Source organism: Elephas maximus, chromosome X (genome assembly GCF_024166365.1).
Source record: "Elephas maximus indicus isolate mEleMax1 chromosome X, mEleMax1 primary haplotype, whole genome shotgun sequence".
NCBI classification, from domain to species: domain Eukaryota; kingdom Metazoa; phylum Chordata; class Mammalia; order Proboscidea; family Elephantidae; genus Elephas; species Elephas maximus.
In genome coordinates, this window is record NC_064846.1 from 133,207,236 (window position 1) to 133,228,765 (window position 21,530).

At 36.3% G+C, this 21,530-nt stretch overlaps 1 protein-coding gene across 9 annotated transcripts in view; it reads right to left on the bottom strand.

The window, feature by feature from the left end:
* USP9X (ubiquitin specific peptidase 9 X-linked) overlaps positions 1-21,530 on the bottom strand; it is a 134,171-nt gene that overhangs the window by 14,959 nt on the left and 97,682 nt on the right. For all 9 annotated transcript variants that reach the window (XM_049873361.1, XM_049873360.1, XM_049873358.1 and 6 more), the window contains 10 exons: positions 20,893-21,059; positions 15,387-15,495; positions 15,000-15,146; positions 14,264-14,410; positions 13,297-13,519; positions 10,920-11,140; positions 9,175-9,365; positions 5,163-5,336; positions 2,727-2,868; positions 341-1,094 (listed from right to left, as the gene is read on the bottom strand). In XM_049873361.1, coding sequence (XP_049729318.1) covers positions 341-1,094; positions 2,727-2,868; positions 5,163-5,336; positions 9,175-9,365; positions 10,920-11,140; positions 13,297-13,519; positions 14,264-14,410; positions 15,000-15,146; positions 15,387-15,495; positions 20,893-21,059 — 2,275 coding nt within the window. The remainder of the gene's footprint in view (positions 1-340; positions 1,095-2,726; positions 2,869-5,162; positions 5,337-9,174; positions 9,366-10,919; positions 11,141-13,296; positions 13,520-14,263; positions 14,411-14,999; positions 15,147-15,386; positions 15,496-20,892; positions 21,060-21,530) is intronic.

Genomic DNA, 21,530 nt, shown 5'->3' on the forward strand with positions numbered 1-21,530 from the left:
AAAATCAAACACATTTCTGCGTTTAAGTCCCATTTTCAAACAAGTCTGCATTTCCACTAATGGTGGCGAGTCTTAGAAAACTAATGCTTGAGTCAAATACAAACTGTTAAAATGCAAACTGTTTCCAGTAAGTCAACATATGGTGGTGTTCAAAGGTAGTCATTTTAAAGGTGATTTAAAAATAACCAAAAGCAAAAGTTTAGACCCATTTTAAATGAAGATAAAACATTAATTTTATGAACTTAAAAAAAATTAAACACACGCTGATGCCTGCTAAGAAATCCTACAAGTAAAACAAGAATTATTCTTTATTACTAAGAAGCTAATTCTAGATACTTACCTGGAGGAGGGTTTAAGTAAACACCATTACATGTAAGTAGTTTTTTCATAAACTGAAAATACTCTAAGCTGTACTGCATTCGGTTGTGCATGAACTGTACGTTTTGTTTCCGTACACTTCTCTCGATGGCTGATGGCATAATAATCTGATGGGGTCTTGTAGTGACAGCAAGCTCTGATATGTATCTTATCAACTCATCATCTTGGTCTATTGTGTCCATTCGTTCATAAAAAAGTATATAAGCATTCCACCACCTTTTCTGGCGCCTGTATGACATGCGCTTCATCATGTGATCAAACACCTCTCCCATGTACTCTCCACCGAAACACTGGTTCTTCATTTCTTCATCATCATCCATTTTACATTCTGTTACATCTCCATCATCAAATTTATACCAGCGATTTCTCTCACCATCTCCACCATTCCTCTGAATGATGTAAGAATAATAATGTCCTCCACTCGCTTGACCACTGTGCACGAGTACACCCACAAGTCTGTATTTTGTGCTTCCCGCCGTCTCACTTTCGGACTGCTCATTTTGTTGAATCAACTGACTCTCTGGGTTTACATTATCTCCTTCCAGCTTTGCAACTCCTGCAACAGTGTAGGGTTCCATGTCCAGCTCTCGAGGAAATTCAAAATAGTCATTGAATTTGATTGCACATTCTCTTTCCCAGTCATAGTCAAATCGTTTTAGTTGGATAGCAAGAACAGGAGGCAATTTTTTAATCAGCAAGCGCTTTACTGTATCAACCTAAAATAAAGAAAGTTACTAGACAGTCTCTTATAATCAATGTAAAAAACCCCAAACTTAAATTAATTAATAAAATTTCTTAAGACTCATCCAAAATTATGTATAGGTGTAAACCAATACATGTTAATGAACATAACCAAGGTAATTCTGTCACAGTTGTTTTTTTTAAATGTTAACTAAATCTAAAAACATAAGGAGCCCTGGTGGCAAAATGGCTAAGCACTTGGCTGCTAACAGAAAGGTTCCAACCCACCCAGAGGCTTCACTGGACAAAGACCTGGCGATCTGCTTCCATACAGATTACAGCCAAGACAACCCTATGGGGCAGTTCTCTTCTGTCACATGGAGTGGCTATGAGCTCAAATAGACTTGATGGCACCCAACAACAACAAATCTAAAAATAAGTCATATGATATTACCTGTTATCTGATTTCCATATTGTCAATGCTATCTAACCATGTTAGTTTTTTACTGCTACTCTACTAATGAAGGTGGTTTGCTATAAGCAAAGTGAAGAAATACAATGGTATTGTTAATAGCAGCTAATATTTACTGCACAATTAGGTGCCAGGTAATATACTAAGTGCTGTAAAAGTAGTAACATACTTATTTCTCACAACCCTATGAGTCAAGTACTACTGAACCTTACTTTAATGATGAGGATTAGGGGCCACAGAGAGGTTAATAAGTAGCCTGCCTCAAGTCTCAGAGCTGTGGAATGGCAGACAGTATGGCTTTAAGCCCTTGATCTCAATCTCTAGACTTCGATACCTCTCCAAATGGTGTGTGAAGTCAAAATAACACAAGTGAGCTGGAGGTAAGAGGATGTGGGAGCCCAGAAAGATACACAGTATTTTATATTTATTTATTTGTGTGTGTGTTGTAAGAGGGAGAGAGACAATTGTCTCTCCAAAGTGCTGTTAAGCTCTCACAGAAAAAAACTAATTAGGTGGGTCTAAAAATCTGATCCAAATGGTTCAAAACACAGGTGGTAGAAGAAATCTGATTTGGCTAAATGAAGAATTAACAGTTTCAGGGAACTTCATGGCTTTGAAGAGTAACCCTGGACTGAGAGGAGAAATGTTTCCCTTGTCAGCTCTGTAGCTCTAAGGAGTGCCACAGCAGTTTGTTTCAGGGTTGTGATGAAAAGTGTCTGCGTAACTCAGAGACAAGTGAATGTGATATTAGCCTATTATGACTTCTAAAACTATTCACTCTTATTTACTTGTTTTCCCTAGTCCCTCTGCCATTACCTCCTTTCTACGAAAAAACCTTTAAAACTGTTATCATCTTGACTACCTCTCTGCTACCACCAAAACAAAATAGGGTAGGGAATACAAGCCAAAACCAAACCCACTGCCACTGAGTCGATTTCAACTCACAGTGACCCCATATGGTTTCCGAGGCTATAAATCTCTACGGAAGCAGACTGCCACATCTTTCTCCCAAGGAGCCGCTGGTGGTTTCGAATCGCCAACCTTTCGGTTAGCAGTCGATTACTTTAACCACTGTGCCACCAAGACATCTTAGGGAATACAAAGGAACTATTCTTCTGGGAATGAATAAAAACAACTTCTTCCTAATCCATTAAATGCAATCATAATATTTTAAACAAAACTGGACAATCCATACCTTTTTATTGCATTTTTCACAATGATATGCATTTGCACCTTCTAATAGATCTCCTTTGACATATTGTTCCAAAGAATCAAGAAGGTTTTGGTGATTTCTAATGTCTACATTCAGAGTTGTAAAAGATTCTTCACACTCGTACCTAAAGACATCATTTAAGAAATGATCAGTGACTTAGGATTAATATTTTAGTTTTCTAAACATTTTAGTTATGGACTTTATGACAAATGCATCTGTAGTATGTATTATATATTACAAAACCCATAATCATAGAATGTTATTATTTACTGGTCACTTACTGAACATTTATCAGCCACTTACTATGTGCTGGGCACATGAGGTTGTTTACACACGATATTGGGTTCATCTTTGCGGAAAACCTGCTAGAAAAATACTACCACCCCACTTCAGAGAAGAGTGAACTGGGAAGGTCAGTAGGCAAAATGGGTGTTCTTAAGCTAGGTCTGTCTGGCTTCACGCATAAGTTCATTATATTTTCCCATGCTGCTTCCATTATCTGTTTAGATAGTAATTTAGCATGAATTTATCCATTTCCTTAAAAGGATGTTTTAAAGTATTACTGAGCTGAATTTTTTAATGTTCCTAATTTTAACAGAAGCCTAACTAAAGCATAAGTTTGAACACACAAATGAGTAGGGGATAAGCAATCTGAGCAGGAGCCACCAATCCAGATTGCAATTTTCTACCAAAGGGACTTTTAGAGATTTCTGATGAGACATATTTGTAAATTCAGAACACATGTGATGTAGGGAATACAATGCCAACGATCAAATTCATTCATTCAATAAATATACTGAGTGTGTTTTCCATGTGTAAAGAACTGTGGGATAGTCAATATTTAAGTCTCTCATATACAGGGATTCTCAATTTCGTTAAGGAAAAAAGATAGGTACACAAAGGCATTTATAAATGACACCAACGGACTGTGAAGTAGGTACTAAGCAAAATGCTACTATAATCAAGAAAAGCCTGTAAAGAGGGGGGGAAAGAACTGAATCTTATGACTCTAGTTAAAAAGCAGGATATGCTAAGACCAGGGGTCAGCAAACATTTTCTGTCAAGGGCCAGACAGTAAATATTTTAGCCTCTGCAGGCCTTATGATCTCTGTGGCTACCCAACTCTGCCACTGTAGGGAAAGCATCCAGACAGTATGTAAACGAGCAAGCATGGGTGCATTTCAACCAGTAAAACTTTACAAAAACAGGTGATGGGATGGATTTCGCCCACAGGCAACAGTTTGTTGACCCTTATTTGTTGACAAATAATGCCCTAGAACAGATAGACTTGGAATTCTTTATGTAACCCAATGGCGTATAACAAGACTAGTTGTCAAGCAGGTATCTGAACATTAGTACGCTGACAAAAAATCATGCTTTATACATTTTCACTTAGCAAAGAAAAACAGTAATTCCCAAATAAATCTGAAAACTGACTAAAACAAAAGGATGAACAGATGACCAAAAAGCTGGCTATATTATAAAAAACTAAAAACAAGAGGTTAAAATAACAATTTTATTGTCCATTGAATGTAAAAGGTCTTTCAAAAGGATCAAAAGTTACCCAAGTGAGTAAGTATAGCCCTTTACTCGCAATAAATGCTAAGAGTACACCTCATGGAAATTTCTCATTTCTCTATGTTCAAAGAGAATCACCTCCACTAATCATACACAGACACAACACCCATGAGTGTAATACAGTTTAGCTTGTAGAAAATACTACCTTATTGTGGTATTTCATGAAAAGGTATTTAAAACCAAAATTAATTAGTAATATACCACAACAAATTCCAAAGTAAAGCTTCCACGCAATAGGCATAAATGCATGTTTATCAGTGATGAGCTATTAATAAAGTTATTTAACTATTTTCAACAGTAGCCCTTAATCAAACAATTTTCCTTTTAAGTTAAAAAAAAATTTCTATTTTTTGTCAACTCTTATTAAATGTTTTGTGCACAAACATATCTTAAGGATGACAACAATGATCAGTAGTATTTTGAAAGTCAGTATTTCTTTTGTCTAGAAAATACTGTTGCAGACTTGTCATCTTCTAAGCTTAATATATTTAAAGTATTATTAATTCTACGATAAAGGTCAAATTTTTAAGTAGCTTCTGTAGATATACGCAAAATGCCATTTTAGTTACCAGGAATGACCATACATGAAAGAACGTTAGAGGAAATAAATAGCGAGAGATAAATAAGGTAGAGTAAAAGGAACCAGAAGTTATTTGACAACCCCCCCCCAAACAATCCCTCAACCCTCCACAATAGCAGGGTATGCACAGCACATAATTCACTCACAGTCTCAGGTATTTAGAAATCAGTGGCACAATTCTGTTTTTGTGACAATTTTATTTTTGTTAGGAAAAAAAAAAACAGTACAACACACACTTTAAACATGTCATTAGCACTTACCTATGTGGGCAGCCTTGGCAAATCTTCTGATCAGCAAAGGAACCTCCTAAGACTTTACTTAGCATAGCTGGATGTCCTAAGGCTTTTAAAGCTTCATCTAAACTATCCACCAATGAATTAAAAAATTCTAATGCGTCATGTTGTTCACGTAGATTAACAGGCTCACCCCAAAGCCTAAAAGATGAATAAAGTTAAACACAGAACGTATGACATTCACGAAGAACATACATTTTGCGGGGGGGGTGTTAATGCAACCACAAATGAGAGTATATAAACTGAGATTTTTATTATTCAACTACATGAGGAAGTAGAAAAAAGTGAATGTACTTTATGTACAATGGGGGGAGAGAGTTAGGCTCATAGTAAAGTGGTATTCCAGTGGCAAAGAATTACCATGAAACTCCTGGAGTGGTTGATGAATGGTATGGCTCCAAAAAAGGATGGCTGCCTACAGTGTATGCATACATTTTGAATCCAACTAAAGATGCTATTAAAATGGGAGGAGAGGAGGAATTTCACTTTTACTCCTATGTAGATATTATAATTACTTTCAATCCTTTTATTTTGCTTTAATTTGGGGGTACAGATATAGCACAAAGATCGTATCTGTTTACTCTTAACTAAATTGATTTTTCCAAGTAACAAGACAAAGGTTTGACTTGTTTTAGAGTTATATATATAGAATACAAGTGTATTCAAAGCAAGACATATCACAAATGTGTTTTAAATATGTCAGAGTAGCTGTCTTTTGACAAATTCTTTTGTAAAAGTTCTATGTAGCAAATAATCTCATCCCAATTATACTTTAGACAAAAATTTGCATGGAGTTTAAAGGCAGACATTTTATTTGTTAAAAGCAATTTGTTTCATTATTGGAAATGGCATTGGTCCATTCTATTTATATAGTCAACTCTCCATGTATGACCTATTAATTTTAAAGGAGAAAAGATAACTTCACGATGGAGAGATCCGTTAGATACCAAGGGATCAAAGTTATTATCGCCAATAATTAGGCTAACTGATAACCAGGTGCTCTTAATACATGCAATGAGAAGTATATAATAATATCACCTTCTTTTCAAAGAAATGTTCAACATGAATCTAATCATGAGGAAATAATCACACAAATTCAGAAAGTAGAACACTCTACAATATAACTGGCCAGAACTCTTAAAAAAAATTTCAGTGCCACAAGTCATGACAAGTTTAGATTAAATAAGACTAAGGAGGTAACAATCAAATTCCTGCAATTCCTTTCTAGATACTAGACTGGGATGGGGAAAAAAAAAAAGGTATAAGGAACATTTTGGGGAAATCAATACATACTGATGAATATTAAAAAAAAAAAAAAATTTTTTTTTTTTTTAATATTAGAGATTATTAAATCAATAAATTTCTTGGGTTGTATTATACTTAAGTAGGAAAATGGCCTTACGCTGAGTAGATATATATTTAAGTATTTAGGGGTGAAGTCTCATGATGTTTGCAACTTACTATCGACTGGTTTAGAAAAAAACAAAAACACCAAAAATCAAGTATACAAATGAAAAGATAAGCAAATGTGACAAAATGTCAACAACTAGTAAATCTGGGTAAAGAGTATAATAGATAATACAAAGGTGATTATCGTACTACTTTTTTCACCTTTCCTGTAGGTCTCAAATTTTTCAAAATAAAAAATTGGGGAGGGGCGAGAGAATGGGGTTAACGAATCTGTATTTATTAAGAGCATATTACATACCTAAAGTGTGGCTAGTCCAAAAGTACTAGTCTACATAAACTGTGAGCTCCACTAGCAGAGGGAATAGCTAATTGAGACATCAAAAATGTAAATGCATTATAACAAGAGAGAAAACAGTATTTATAGTTGAGTTAAATTTTTAAAGATAAAAACTCAACATGTGAGAGTAATTTGGAAGAGTAAGAACAGAAATGCTAAGAGCCTTATTGCAGAGATGGAACAAGGTATGGCAAGAAAACGAAAGAACTAGAATAGTCAGAGAAGGAGGAAAGGGGTATGCCAGGTGATGGAGCAAAAAAGCACAGAGCTGAGAAGAATGGTTGATATATGCAAGCCACTAGTATGAATTAATAGGGGGGCCTAGTTAGGGAATAGAAAGAATTTATATGGTGACTCATAAGGGGGATCATTATATTATAAAGCAGTGGTTTTAAAAGAAATCTAAGTAGTATCCCTAGAGATAAAAGGGGGAGCTAAAGGGACACTGCTCTGATTAAAGCAGGGATGATGGACTGGGGTGTCAGTGTCAAGTGGCTGGTTGCTTCCCCTCCTCTCAGCTGTCTTCAAATTACCTTGTTGAAGGAATTCTACGGAGTATTTAAAAACTTACTGCTATGAAGGATTATAGTCCTTTTCATACACAGTACAGAATTATCTGGTTCTGCTGTTGTATTTTAGCACAGTGCACAACACATAAAAGGCAATGATTGAAAAAAAAAAAAAGGTCAGTAGAATAAAAAGTCAAAGAAACAAGATCAAGATATAAAGGCTCATAATCACTTTTGAAATCAACTATTTTATAAACTGATAAAGGAAGAGAAAAAGCATTTATCCTTCCTTTCCTATAAAATTTGTACATTAGGTAGCCCAATCATTGCTGAGGGAAAGCTTTCCTTCACATACAGGTCTATTCTGGCTAATAAATCAATGAATGATACAATTAGAATACTGCCATGATGTAACCCTGATGTAATACTGATTTGGGCAAAAATGATCAATGGCTGTTAACATCATTAAGAGAAAAAAACAGACATTATGTACCTCTACTCATGGAGTAAACATTACCACCTATGAAGTAGTCTTGCCTGTCCATTCCAAAGAAAAAGAAAAATAACACCCAAATCTACTCAAGCCTCTAGATCTCAATACTCATTTACATGAAATACAGGGAGGGCTGAGGAAAGGAGAAAATACTAAAATACTACAGTGATGCAATCACCAAAATGCAGACTGTGGGAAAATTTACAGGGCCAAAAAAAAAAAAAAAAGAACCAAACTCATTACCATCAAGTCGGTTCTGACTCATAGCGACCCTACAGGACAGAGGAGAACTGCCCCATAGGGATTCCAAAGCTGTAATCTTTATGGAAGCAGACTGCCACATCTTTCTCCCGTGGAGTGGCTGACAGATTTGAACTGCTGACCTTTCAGTTAGCATTCTAGCGCTTTAACCACTAGGCCACCAGAGCCTGGTTTCATCAACAAATAATTCCAAGGGGGAAAAAAGATTACAAGAGTCACATCAACCATTTGTGAATATGGACCTCATTTGGATCCTGGTTTAAAAAAAAAAAAAAAAAAAGAGTAAAAAACACTTATGAGACAACTGGGTAAAACTGGACACTGGCAGGAATATTGGATATTAAGGTTTCTTAGATGTGACAAACAATATCAGGTTACATTTTAAAACATACATGAGAGATATGTATTGAAATATTTACAGATGAAATTATGTCTGGGATCTGCTTCTAAACAATCTGGAAAGAAGTAGGTGAGAATTCAGATTAAGCAAGATTGGCCACAAACTGACAACTGTTGAAGCTTGGTGACGAGCAGACTCCACTTTTGTATACGTCAGAAGTGTTCCATAATAAAAACTTAATACTAAAAGACTAAAAAATGCTGCTTCTCCTTACTGTAACAATTTGTACCTCCTCCTATGGGGATAACAAGAAGGCAAAAACCTAACTAAGAAGGGCAGTCTGACCGTTTCCGTTGATCAATTCCAATTCACAGCAACTCTACAGGATAGAACCGCCCCACAGGGTTTCCAACGAGTGGCTGGTGGATTCAAACTGCCGACCTTTTGGCTTGCAGCCATAGTTCTTATCCACTGTGCCACCAGAGCTCTGTTCAACTATTACTATTGCTTAGATATTAAATAATTATAAAGATACCTCCCAACATGTATTTTAGAAGTTTAACATTAGTGTACCTAAATGCTCACAAAATTTGTAGAAGTATCCCTATTACTGTTCAGCAATAGTTTACCTGAACTGTTTCCAAAATCCTCTGGGCACGTAGTATTGTAGTCGAGAAGCAGCTAAATGACCAAAGATGACCTGAAGATGTCTGAGGACACCAATGTTGTACTCTTTTCTATCTTCTGTTTTACTTAATGCTGGTTTGTCTTCAAACTGTTGAGGATAGCCAAACACGTCATCTCTGGGATCAACATTACTCTAGAAACAAACAAAAAGAACCATAATCATTAATGGAAAAAACCCAGTGCTGTCGAGTCGATTCCGACTCATAGCGACCCTACAGGACCAAGCAGAACTGCCCCATAGAGTTTCCAAGGAGCTAATCATTAATGAGCTAATCTAATTTTAGAAGTATAGAAAATATGCTGAGATGAATACCAAATATTGAACAAACCAAACGATTTGTATTTCTATTATGTTTCCTCATATAGCTGTTTTGAGGATTATATGAAATAATATATATAAAGTGCTCAGAACTGTAAACATTCAAAATATAGGTATCAAGAATAGTGGTAGAAGACATAGCATAAAGACAATCTCTCACAATCATGACAGCTAAGAGAAGAATTTTGTATCATATTTTGTCTGCTTCATTTATTTTTTGTTGGTACGATCAGCTACCTCTACTTGTGTTTAACTCAATATCCCAACGATGTGATGGGTTACAGAACTAGAATTTGAATGTCAATTTCCCCTCAGAACAGTGGTTCTTAACCAGATATGGGTGTAAGCATCCTCTATGAAGATTGCGAAAAAAAAAAAAGAGTAAAAATACTCAACCCCAGCCCCTGGATGGTCTAATACAGTAGATCTGAGGAAAAACTGATTCAAGTATATGTTTCAGAAGCTCGAAATGATGAACTGCTTCCTAAGAGCAAAATTAGTTGTGGTGACATAAGGGAAGGCATTAAGCAAAGAACCACTGAAGACATTTGCTACAATTAGAGATTATACTCTGGCTTATCTCTTCAGTGCCCATCAACAACTGTAAGCAGAAATGGTAAAATAAAATCAAAGAGAAAAACAGGGTGGGTATTAACATGACCACAACTCAAGTCTTGCAATATTCACTTATTTAAAAAGCCATGTCATAGTTATATCTACCCTGCTCTGCCACTAAAACCTGCCTTTTCCATAGTTTTATTCTGCACTGGACACTCTTGGTAAAACCAAAAAACCAAACCCAGTGCCGTCGAGTCGATTCCGACTCATAGTGACCCCCTATAGGACAGAGTAGTTGGTAGGCAGTGTAAATTTTGCCAGAAGACCACATTACATCATTTAAAGTAGAACAAAAGTTTGTTTCTTAAGCAAGAATACCTAAGGTCTGGGTTACTTTAGTAACCTAAAAGTAAGCACAGATAATGAAACTGACAACATACAACTTGGCATACTTAAAGATATATAATTAAAAATGTGAAATAGGAAAGTCAAAACATAAGCTATTATTAAAAATCAACCTTACCATCACACAAACCCCAAATTATGCTGAACACTTTCCACATAAAATATGAATACATTACCTATGCTTTAAAGACGTGTAGATTGCCATAAAAATTAACTGCAGTTTAAAGCCTGGTAGATAGTGAACACTACACTATGTTATGTCAAGAGGAAGCAGCCCACACTAGGAGATTCCAGCCCTATGTTCGAATATACTTCAACAGGTCTGATAAAAGTACAATACTCTAAGTAAGAAGAATATTTGGTATCAGAATTTTCAAACACAAAATAGAAATGATTACAATTTACCTCATTGTCCTGCTTCTCATCCCCAGACATATCATCATCTACATCACTGCCTGTGCCTTCAATTGCAAGAATACCATTCCTGATGGAAGGAATCATGTACAGCTGCTGAATCACAGAATTCATGTAACAAGTAGCACCAGCATTTTTCAGTCCCACAAATCCTTTTGGCGGGCGGGGCCCAACAGGTGGCAGGTATTCCCACTCAGTAAGTGCTTCACAAGCTGAGAGAAGAAAAGATTCTTGTAGCATAAACACAATCATTCTGTCCACCTGCAGCTCTAACTAAGCTGACAAATTTTAACATTAGCAACAATTCTACCATCATTACAGCTACCTTGAAGTAGGGCTCTAAGTTGTCATTTCACCCAACAAATCTTAAGATATACAGCAACATGCACCACTGAACAGATTCTTACCCCATCACCCATGAACCCGTGTTTTTTCTGACGTGCTTCTACGCTCCTTTTACTTAGTAGTCATAAAAGATGTCACAATGCTAATTTCCATGTGCTAATTTTAGTTTCAGCTTTATTGTTTAGTCATTAGTGACTTTAATTCTTTGTATCTTTTTAAAGTGCCTTCAAATTAAGTGTGGCATGAAATGTCATATCAACACATTACAGTTTGCTCAGTTTTAGATAATCCTTAGACCATGGGTTCACGTTCTAACACTTAACTCTTGCTTTCAGGTAAGCCTTTTTCCTTCCTAGTAAATGCAATAATACAAGTAACACTTGCTTTGCCTATATCCAGTGTTATTTTGAAGAGCAAATGAGATAGTGGATTCCAAAGTTCTGTGAAAATTCCAAGTTACTGTACATCTCCTTCCATCTGGTATAAAAACGGAAACAACACTGTCTAGGCACACAGGTAGTCCCCAACTTACAAAGGGGTTCAGTTCCAACAACTCTGTTGTTCAGTCTGTTTCAACTTAAGTGAAATCTCTTTTTTTCCCGTTTTCATTATTATTGCCTTTAATTATCAATATAGGTGGCCCTAGTGGTGCGGTGGTTAAAGTGCTCGGTTACTAACTGAAAGGTCAGTGGTTCAAACCCACCAGCTGCTCTGCAGGGGCAAGATGTGGCAGTTTGCTTCTGTAAAGATTTACAGCCTTGGAAACCCTAAGGGGCAGTTCTACTCTGTCCTATAGGGTTGCTATGAGTCAAAATCGACTCAACAGCAGTGGGTTTGGTTTTTAATTATAAGTATCTTTATAAATCCAATCTTTATTTGTCCTTGGGGGTTAGAACATTACATATAAACTTATATTTTAACATTGTACGTAGTACATAGTACTAACAATAAGATGTACCAACAAAAAAAAGATGGAAGTATGGTCCATTTTAACTCGAATACATCTTAAATTGGGGACTACTTGTATGTATATCCGTGCAGACGTGGCATACAGAGGATAAACATGAACTGATAATGGTTGCTGCTGTGAAAGGGGGCTAGGACTCTGGAATGGGCAGGAAGCCTACTTCTTAGTATGTACCTTCTTCAGCACGTGGAAATTTTACCAAGCAAATGCACTACTTAAAAACAAACCAAACAAAAAAACCCCACGAAGTTAAAAAAACAAAAAACCCCACCAAACCACCTCATTATATGTAGACTTAACAGGATAAATAACTAAAGACCAACCTTTTAAGCAGTTGACTTAACTGAAAACTCCTAAAATGGTATTAGAAACTTCCTTATATTCTGATAATACAACATACCTAAACAGAATGCCACGTTTTTCAAAAAATTTACTAACCAATTATATCCTTAAGCTTTGTAGATAGTCTTCTCTTAAAACAGCCTCAGTTGTGCTTATTTCTGCTTTTTCTGATATTTTATATCCCCCCACCCCTTGTGTGCTTCAGAGTTCCTTATGTGTAAGATCTGGAGACTACAACCTATTTCCTGGGCTTGATGGGGGCTGAGAACATAAATAAAGTGCACTAAAATGTTAAGTTTTCTTATATTCTCATCTTCAAAGCTTGATTCCTTTTAGAACCTAGATGAAAATAATATTACAGAGCTTCTAAGTGAAGGTCTGGAAAGTTTTGCAGTACATATATTTGAATTTTAAGTTTGAATTTTGTAGCATCTATTTTGGCTACTTATTACTCTGGGATGTGGGCTTTTATTTCAGATACAATGAAATTTATTTTGCCAAATACTTGCACTAACAAAAAATGAAATTGAAAAATATTGTATATTCAGACTCACTGCTTATAAACTCATTTGCTAAAAATGTTAAATTAGTTGCTGAAAGAAATAAAAATGCAAGTTGAAGCTGTTTACTAAAAGGAAAACAGAAAAACAAAATTTTGAAACATAAGAATTACTTCCAATCACCAAAAACAACTTCATAATTTAAAATACTTACTGGTTATTGCCGTGCCAATGTAATACATTTCAGTTAAAGAGTCTACTATCTGTTTGAGATTCCTCACACAGCCAACGGCTAATGCTACCAGTAACTCAAAACCAGCATTAATGGTAGCTGGTGAACTACAGACTGGAATAGCCTGTTCAGCTGGCAGTTCTCCATTTCTCATATACTGTAGGTAAACATTGGATGCAGGAAAGATGAAATCATCAATTAATTCCTAAAGAGTTGAAAGAAAGGATCACACATTAGCAATGACATATATATTAAGAAATAAAAAAATATCTCTTCAGAGGAAATAATTTTAAAATTATTTGTCAGAATTCAAGATCTCATTACATTCCAGAAAATGATTTTCTATCAAGAAGATTCCACTCCAAAACGCTATTTACAATAACTACTAGGCATGCTCAAGTTGCCAAGTTAAAATATTTTTTTAAGTATTGAAGAGGTAACTGTAGTATGTAAGGAAAATTATATTCTACGTAAACTTACTCCTTTAATCAAATGTGTAACAAAATAAACTCATTGAGTAAAAATAAAATGTACTAAAATGATACTTTTTGTTTCCTTGAGTTGTCACACACGTGAAGAAACTCATTAAAGAAACATGACATACAGATGAACATTTTTGGAAAACAGAGGTTTGCATCATTTTAAATAGTCTCGATGAAGTGAAAATCTTATTTTTTAAATAGAAAAATTAATGTTTACTTTATTAAATGCCTTATGCTTAAATTTTATTTATATACAAAATTTAGACATCTCTTAAATAAAGACATAGTTATACTTTTAAAATTACTGTAACCTCTATAAAGATTTTTAAAAACAAAGTATAAAAAAGAAAAGGTCACGATAACACATTAAAGACATGATACTACAGATTAATCAGATTTGCTAATGAACACTTAGAAGGTTATGGTATCTACTTTAGAGCCAAGAAGACTTAGAACCAAGAACTTACTTTTATGAGGTTAGCACCTCCTTTTTCACAACCAATATGGTATTTTTTCTCAGGAGTTTGAAAAGCCAGTAACTCTTTTGTCACCCCAAGGTGACCTTCCAAAATCGTCTCTTCAACACCTGTTTCACCTGTTCTTTTAACATCATCCTGCCAAAAGAAAAAATATCAAATGCCTAACTTATGAAAGGGAGTTAGCGAGGGAGAGAAAAGCAAGAAAGAGAGCTGAAGTGAAATCTCAAGAATTCCCCCAAACCTTTCCACCCAACCAAGTTTATTTTTTCTTCAGAACTCCCCAGAAGTAGGTTCTACAAACTACTAGAAGAAATGCTAATATGAAGGCTAAAAGCTACAGAAATAGATTCTCATACAACTCTGCCTAATAAGAAGTATCAGGAATTCAGATAAAAAATTAAATATAAGTGAGAGTCTATCAGACTCGTTTTTTATGGAAACAATTCAATAATACTCTTTTCGAAATAGATGAGAATTTGCAAAAAGGCCCAAAATACTCAAATGGAAGAGGCTGAACGTCGGCATTCCAAGTGTCAAGTAAAGCCATTTTAACAAAACTGCTTATGCATTCATTCTATGAATCCTGAGTTACCGATGTCTACCAATGTGGACTATGTTCTTTGGTATTTTCTATTTAATTATAAAATGCTCAAAACTATAAGCCATTTATTAATAAAATACTATTAAAAGTGATGTGATACATACAGTATTAACTTCAACTTACCCTAATTCTCTTAAGCCAATCGATTTCATTATTAAGAAGAACTTCAGCATTGGGCACATTAATATTACTATTGTAAGCATAATTAAGAAGGTGCCTTAAAAGAGTGAAGTAGTCGCCTGAATGTTTAGCTCTCTCTCTGGCTGTGCTCTAAAACAATAAAAGTGAAAATACTATTAATTTGCATGTCCATGTTCAGGATCCATTTCATAAAAACCCAGAGTGAACTAGAGCAGGTCAATAAAATAGCATGGAAAATTACCAGTATTTTATTAAATATGGACCTACCTAATTTTAATGCAAGCTAAAACTATGAATTCCTGAATGTTGCTTGTTTAAAGAATGAATTACATTGATTAGCATTTGATAAGATATTAAAAAATATCTCACCCCCAAAACCGTAAAGAGCAGCGTAATGAAGAAAAGCAGAGGCCTGTGTCCCATGCAACATCTTGTGCACATTAAAAAGAACTGCTCCTGCGCCACTTGACGAACAGTTCTGAAATAGAAATGTTTAACATTTATCATTTTCACAGAAAAAGACTCCAACACTGGTATGGGGCGGGGCGGGGGGGCACGGCGGGGAAACGAGGAGGTAAATAGTACAATACAAGGTAACCTCCCTTAAGCACTCCAGCCATCAACACATAATAGATAAATTTACCCTGTGTGTCACGGAATATAACTTCAAATTGTCACTGAAGAGTTTTGAGACTTTCTGTATTAAGATTTCTCTTACCATTTAACTACTTTAATAGGTCCTGTGGATTTGGGGTGGGGCTGGATGGTGCCAAGGGCAGGGAGGGGTGTGGGTGTGTGTGGGGGGGGGGGTGTATGGATGTGGGTGTGGGTGGGTGTGTGTGTGTGATACCTCTTTCTCAGAACAGGCTGAAAATGCTCTTCCAAATACTCTACAAGATGCTCATGCAGTAAGCTGCATTTTTTTTTTTTTTTTGACCTTCTACAGAATTGTTTTTATTCATTGTGCTTTGGAACAAATAAAAAAAACATGGCAATTACAATAAGGAAATTGCTGCCATTGTCCCTTATGTTAAAGCCACTGGTTCCGAAGTGTGGGCCACACATCAGTGGCATCAGCAGCACCTGGAGAGTCATTAGAAATGCCAATTTTCAGGCATCCCAGAGTTACTGAATCAAATACGGGGAGTAGGGGCTTTATCTTTTTTAATTTTACTGTGATGATACATAACAAAAAGTTTGCCGTTTTAAAGTGTCCAATTCAGTGACATTAATTACATTCACCATTTTATGCAACCATCACCATGATCCATTTCCAAAAGCTTTCCATTACCCTAGACGGAAACTCAGTACCCCTTAAGCACTAACTTCGTTACTCCTCTCCTCCCCCAGAGCCTCTGGTAACCACTAATAAACTTTGGTCTCTACCAGCAATCTGTGTTTTAACCAACCCTCCAGGTGATTCTGATGCACACTGAAGATTGAGAACCACTGTATTACACAATTCTATGAAGACTCATGGGGAAAAACTTTAGTCTCAGCACTAGAAATTTTATCTGATCGCTATGGATCTATCTTTAAGATAATTATTACTATGTAATACACAGACCTCACTAGAATAAATACTCTAAGAGGGCAGAGACATCAACCATTTTGTTTACTGCTATGCCTCCAGAACCTAGGAGAGTACCTGGCACATAGTAGGTGCTCCAGAAACAGTTACCAAATGTATATATACTATTTATTTACAAGATGGTGGTCTGTTTCCATTAAAAAGTAAGTTCTCTCAGAGCAAGGGCTTTGCTGTTTTGATGAGAGACTTCTTAGCACCTAGAATAGCACCTGAAGATGCTCAGCAAGTATCTCCTGACTAAGCATTTGTCCATTTTATAGACACGACCAAAACTACACTTTGTGGGTGGCCGCCATGTCTCTGCCATTGTGCTAGCTGCTAGGGAGCTCAGAACCAGATTTACAGTTCTTGTGTAAAGGACTTTTTAACAAATTTCTGTGTACTAACCTCCTTCCTGCCTTTACCTTCACTTTTCTGCTTTTAATTTTCCCACTGTTCCAATTTCCTCATTAATGTCATTTTCTTATAGTGTCTTATATGCAGTTTTGACCCTTCTTGGAACAAGGCAGGGCATAAATAACACCCCTTACAAATTCCCTCTCAAGTATTCTTCTAAAATGATAGAAGTTACTTGTTGAATAGCATTAGTAGTCAAGTAACTTCTATCACACCTAGGGGAGGAGCACCATGTGAAGAGGGAACAGGGACCGGAGTGATGTGTCCACAAGCCAAGAACGCCAGAGATTGCCCGCAACCATCAGAAGCTAGAAAAAGGCAAGGAAGGATTCTTTCCTAGAGCCATCAGAGAGAGCACAGCCCCGACATAACTTGATTTTGGACTTCTAGCCTCTGCAACTGTGAGAGAAGAAATGTCTGTTGTTTTAAGCCACCATGTTTGTGGTACTTTGTTAAAGCAGTCCTAGGAAACCAATGCTAATCATCAACTTAAGTAATAGCAAAATTTCCACAAACCATCGTCTTAAATAAACTTGGTTTTCCTTCACAGATGGCTGGAAAATCATCAGCAACTTTCAGGTACTAACTTATGAAAAGACAAATTTAATCTAAAGAAAAACCACACTAAAGTTAAGAGCATGAATGGAAGTTGTGTATGTGTGTAGATGCATGATTATGTATCAAGTGTGTCTTTCCAGACACAACATCTTTGTAGCCGTAAAATGGACAGGTAATCTAGTTCCCAAAGATCAAAGATCCAGTTCTCCTCCTCCTCTGACAGTTCCAAACCCACTGCCCTGTAGTCGATTCTGACTCACAGCGACCCTATAGCATAGAGTAGAATTTTTACACTGTAAGTTTTTATGGAAGCAGACTGCCACATCTTCCTCCCATGGAGCAGCTGTTGGGTTCAAGCCACTGACCTTTCGTTTAGCAGTCAAGTGCTTTAACCACTGCACTACCAGGGCTCATAGTAGGGACTCATATTTGCTGATGAATTTACATTATACAGAGTCAAGCTGTATGGCAGAGATAAATCAGAACTCAAGAGGTAGAAAACCTTAAGCCTTGGCTTTGGCATTGGTATGACTTTGTCAGTCATTTTATTTTAGTCTTAGTTTCCCCATCAGCAGAGCGTGACTCTCATACACCTCTCCTCACCCACTATCTCATCATCTGGCATTTTGCATTTACGACAACAGTAAAAAATCTACTATCTGTCCTGCACATTAACAATACACATTTGGCAGTAATGAATGCCCAAGTGCAAGGTGAGAGTAACCCTGGCTGTGATGGTTAAGGTTATGCGTCAACTTGGCTGGGCCATGATTCTCGGTTGTTTGGCACTTATGTGATGATGTAACCTGGCAGTTATGTAATAATGTAGTCATCTTCCATCTTGTGATCTGATGCTGTCATCCTCCATTTTCACATAACGACCTGGTCTTTGGGACCTAACCATGCCTGTAAGTGAGGAGTTGGTGTAGTCTACTTCAGAGTTACTATGAGAGTTAAGTGAGAAAACATATATGGGAAATGCTTTGTAAATAGCTATGCTGGTTATTAATATGATCATTTAAGTATAAACTCCACCTGAAGGGCAACCTCACGTATGCAGGTGCACAATTCCTCATCTGGAACCCTTGCGACCAGATGTTTGGAGATTCAGATTTTAGAAAGTTAATGCCTCATCCAGAGCAGATTTTGCCAAGAAATGAGTTCAGGCCAGGTTTAGTGTCGAATTATCACAAACCGGAGATAAGGAATTTTGAACCTGCAGTAAGTACTCAAGACATTTATAGAATAAACAAACTGCAGGGGACAAAGAGAGGGGAGCCTAGAACTGAAGAATGATGCTGAAGCCATAAAAACCAAATACTAAATTCAAAAAGACCTTAACCTTAGAATATCCCCTTTATTGTTGTAGAAAAGATAAAAGAAGCATAATGAGATGAAGTGTTCTTTACAGTACTTTCATTGTGTGGGACATTTATAAAGGGTAGGGGCAGAAAACATGTTTAAAACCAAGTTCTTTAATTCTTACTAGCCAAAAATATGAAACAAGCTCCTAATTTAGTTTAAGATTGAAAAGATTCAACATAGAATAAAGAGATTTGCTACCTCCAAGGGTGACTTCATTCTAACTCTTGCCTAATTGTCTTTCCTCTTATCCCCCACACACAGTGCATTATTAAATGGAAAAGAACATACTCAACCAATTTATCTTTTTTAATAGTGCTGAGCTGTCCAATGATGATAAAGTCCTCTTATGTAGGTAGCAAAAGCAATGTGATTTATGGGGGTCCTTTTTTTTTGGTGTTTTGTTAAAAGGAGTTTCTGACACAGAGTAGACTAGATGGCTTCAAAAAAAATTACCTAATGAACTTCTAAAAAGAGTAACCATTCCTATTTGAGGCCTACTAAATCACTTTAGACCATCCTTTGTGGTGGGCAAGTTGAACCTACACTTCATTACATCACGTACATTACATTTTCAGCTTTATTTATCAGTAAGCTTCATTTCAGCAAATTGCTGATTTCAACTTTATATTAACCTTTCACTCATCAAAGTTCTGTCACTGTTGAATGGCATGTGATGGAATGGTAAGCAAATAGAACATTTTCTGTGCTTTTTCACAAAACGTATGTAAGACAGATTAATTGCACGTAACAGTGACACTAATTAGAGCTCAAGTTAAAATAGTTACCTTGTTTTTTTTTTTTTATAGGGAGGTCAGGATTATACTGACATAAAAGGATGGACTGCAACATTTTCTACAAATCCATACTAGACTTGCATAAAAAGTGAAGCCTGAAACAAAATTACTATCACTGACTAAATACTCTTGAAGTAAAAAAGTTTTATAATTAGTCTTTACTCTCACGGTAAGCTGCAAAAGTTCTTACAATAACCTCGCCTCATAAATTTCATAGAATTAACAGCTTCACTTAAAAAAAAAAAAAAAAAAAAAACCTGATACCTAAGAAGCCAAGATAGGAGGCTTTTTTTTTTTTTTTTAATAAAAATCTAAAAGAATTTAAAACACATCAAAAACTGGACTAAACCCAAGATTGGAACCATTCCCGAAACCAACTCTACAGACAGGGATTGGCCTGGACTGTAAGACAGACAATGATGCTCGTCAGGAGTGAGCTTCGTGGCTCAAGTAGACACATGAGACTATGTGGGTGACTCCTGTCTGGTGGCAAGATGAGAAGGAAGAAGGGGACAGGAGCTGGTTGAATGGACATGGGAATACAGGGTGGAGGGGAGAAGTGTGCTGTCTCATTAGGGGAAGAGCAGCTAGGAGTACACAGCAAGGTGTGTATAACTTTTTGTATGGAAGACTGACTTGATTTGTAAACTTTCACTTAAAAAAAAATTAAGGAAAAAAAAGGACTAAAATTTATGTCTCTCAAGTGACTCAATTCTGAAATTAGAAAAAATTAATTAGTGCGCTGAGCGTTAATGTTGGCATTTTGCAGAGACTAATACAAATACACTGGGTTTTAATACGAAAGAAACTTACATCTAAGCAAAACATGATTAAATAAAAATTTCCTGAACACCAAGGTGCTATACCAAAAAACCCATTGCCACCAAGCGATTCCAACTCGTAGTAACCCTACAGGACAGAACATAACTTTCCCACAGGGCTTCCAAGGCTGTAATCTTTACGAGGGCAGACTGCCACATCTTTCTCCTGTGGAGCAGATGGTGGGTTCGAACCACCGACCTTTTGGTTAGCAGCCAAGCGCTTTAACTGCCACACCACCAGGGCTCCTTAAGGTGCTACAGACTATAAATATTTGATTTCTGTAATAAATTTGGTCAGCATGAATTCAAGTTACTTAGAATTAAAAAAAAAAAAAAAAAAAGACACTTACCTGCTGTGACAGTGCAACAGTAAGTCAATAATGAATGTTTGCCAAGCTTTTTCTTTACCGAGTGCATCTAAGGCTGTCGGAATCAAGGCAAAACATAACGTCATCACTTCCAATGCTTCACAGCAAACCTGTTCATCTTCCAAGTCCGGCTCATTGCCTGCATTGGTCTGTAAAATTGTAATCAGGAGCAAATTACCTAGAGATGCATTTAAGAAAAATCTCACAGGACTTCTAATTAGCACTTAAAACTTACCTAATTCACTTAAACCATTTGGCCTTAGTCTATTCACCTGTAACTCTTGAGCAGCTTTTAAAATAGCCTGAAAACTATTACAGAAAATGAAATTTAATTCCAGTCTTTTGCTATGTCCCAAGGAGGACTGAAGGAGCATGATGAGCAAACCACCAGCTTGTCTGTCCCTGAGGCTCCTAGAGACCTTCTGGTTTCTTTCCTCTGCATCAACAATCACTCCTTTCTCATGAACCACTCTGGCAATGCAGTTAGGTATTTCTGACTAGCTCTATTATGCAACTTATCTACAGTGCCATTTTATTCAAAACCAACAGTCTTGAATAACTGTTCAGGAAGGTCTAGACTTTTACAACCTAAATATGATTTGGATAGGCAGCTAATAAAT